The sequence below is a fragment of the Apodemus sylvaticus genome, chromosome 19 (genome assembly GCF_947179515.1).
Source record: "Apodemus sylvaticus chromosome 19, mApoSyl1.1, whole genome shotgun sequence".
NCBI classification, from domain to species: domain Eukaryota; kingdom Metazoa; phylum Chordata; class Mammalia; order Rodentia; family Muridae; genus Apodemus; species Apodemus sylvaticus.
In genome coordinates this window covers 24,621,793-24,623,804 of record NC_067490.1, presented here as the reverse complement: position 1 = coordinate 24,623,804, position 2,012 = coordinate 24,621,793, and the positions used below count along the sequence as shown (strand labels likewise).

At 41.6% G+C, this 2,012-nt stretch overlaps 1 protein-coding gene across 1 annotated transcript; it reads left to right on the top strand.

Moving 5' to 3' along the window:
- The first annotated feature begins 1,329 nt into the window (after nucleotides 1–1,329).
- LOC127670029 (DNA-directed RNA polymerases I, II, and III subunit RPABC4-like) lies at nucleotides 1,330–1,496 on the top strand. The gene is given in 3 exon segments (XM_052164322.1): nucleotides 1,330–1,388; nucleotides 1,390–1,413; nucleotides 1,415–1,496. Coding segments are annotated over 3 exon segments (165 nt in total).
- The last annotated feature ends 516 nt before the right edge of the window (nucleotides 1,497–2,012 follow it).

Below are 2,012 nucleotides of genomic sequence, written 5' to 3'. Positions count from 1 at the left end.
TATTGTCTAGGGAGGAAAGTCAAAATAAAACTAGTCAGAGTTGGCACACTTTAACATACTTAATCCCAGTACTAGAGGGAGGTAGGGAGTGGGAGGAGCAGAGACAGTTGGATCTCATGAGTTCAAGGCCAGCCTGGTCTACACAGCAAGTTCCAGAGTAGCCAGAGCTATACAGGAAAACCTGGTCTTCAAAAACAAAAAGGAAAATAAATCTGAGACCTGAAGCCTATTGTGGAGGGGAGGTAGCAGTTTCTCTGCCACTGAAACCTTCACATGAACCCAGCTCTCCCACAGGGTCTTGCTAAGCGGCAAAGAAGGCAGAGAACTTGCCAGGCAGTGATTGGTGGCGCACAGGACAGGAGCCAGGGCTACACAGAGAAACCCTGTCTCAAAAAAGGCCTTTTCCCCTCAAAGCCCCATTCAAGTGCTGGGATTTGGGGTATGTGCCACCATAGCTTAAATTTATCTAGCCTAATGAGTGAAGAGATAGGTTGCCTCAATATGATGTGAATATTATCAATTTGCCCCCCCTAAGGTCTTAAAATTTTGTTTTGCAATTATGAAAATCATCAGGGTAGCAAGGATAGCTCCGCAGAGTAAAGATTCAGGAAGCCAAGGATGAGAACCTTCATTTGATTTGTAGAACACACCTACGACTCCTCTTGGCTGTCCTCAGACCTCCAGCAGTGCACAGTACAAGCACAATGCATGCGTAGTACACACTCAGTGCACTCATAAACGGTGTGTGACAGTAAGTAACGTAATTAATTGAAAAACAAAGCCGCGCAGTAGTGGCGCGTGCACTTAGGAGGCAAAAGCAGGTGGATTTCTAAGACCGTGGCCAGCCTGGTCTACAGAGTGAGTTCCAGGACAGCCAGGGCTACACAGAGAAACCCTGTCTCACAAAACTAAATAAACAACCGAAGAAGAAGAAGAAGAAGAAGAAGAAGAAGAAGAAGAAGAAGAAGAAGAAGAAGAAGAAGAAGAAGAAGAAGAAGAAGAAAAAGAAGAAACAAAGTATTCAAATAAAAAATAAAAGTATTCGTTCATTTTATCTAAAAAAAAAGAGAGAGGGGGGCTGGAGAGATGGCTCAGCGGTTAAGAGCACCGACTGCTCTTCCGAATGGTCCTGAGTTCAGATCCCAGCAACCACATGGTGGCTCACAACCATCGGTAATGAAATCTGATGCCCTCTTCTGGAGTGTCTGAAGACAGCTACAGTGTACTTGCATATAATAATAAATAAATCTTTAAAAAAATAAATAAATAAAATAAAAAGAGAGAGAGAGAGAGAGAAGGACGCTTCTTCGAACTACAGAAGCACTAAAAATGGACACCCAGAAAAATGTTAAACCACCAAAGCAGCAGCCAATGATATATATTTGTGGAGTGTCACACCGAAAATGAGATAAAATCCAATCAGATGCAGAGAATATGGATACAGAACAAAGTACAAGAAAAGAACTAAAAGATTGGTGGTTTGTGATGCTCGATGAAATGGAGTTCAGGAGTGTCTTCATGCATACATTTGCCTTACTGATTTCTCTTTAATGTATGGCATTTAACTTAGCTTACTTAATGACTACAACTGTATATATGATTTCATTTTAGAAATGCAATTGTATTTAATACTTTGTATAAAGGAAATTTTGGTTCACCAAAAAAAAAAAAAAAAAAAAAAAAAAAAATTGAAAGGCTAGCTTCCTAACACTACCATTAGGCTGTAAATTACAGTATTGACGGCACCATCCAGGAATTTCCTCTCCCTCTACACCTCTCCTCTTTACCTCTGGAAGTCCCCCAGCTGAGCCGGCAAAGGCTGCGGCACCCTAGTAAGTAACCATTGAGCCCACACGTCAATTTGAAATAACGCTGCAATCCTTCCCGCGGCTGCCAGTACTCAAAAGTGTCATTTGCATGCCTAAAGCTACTTGCAAACCGATATCAGGGCCAAAGAACTCAAAAGCTTTTCCCCTTGACCAAAAAAAAATTAACCAGACAAACAAAACAAA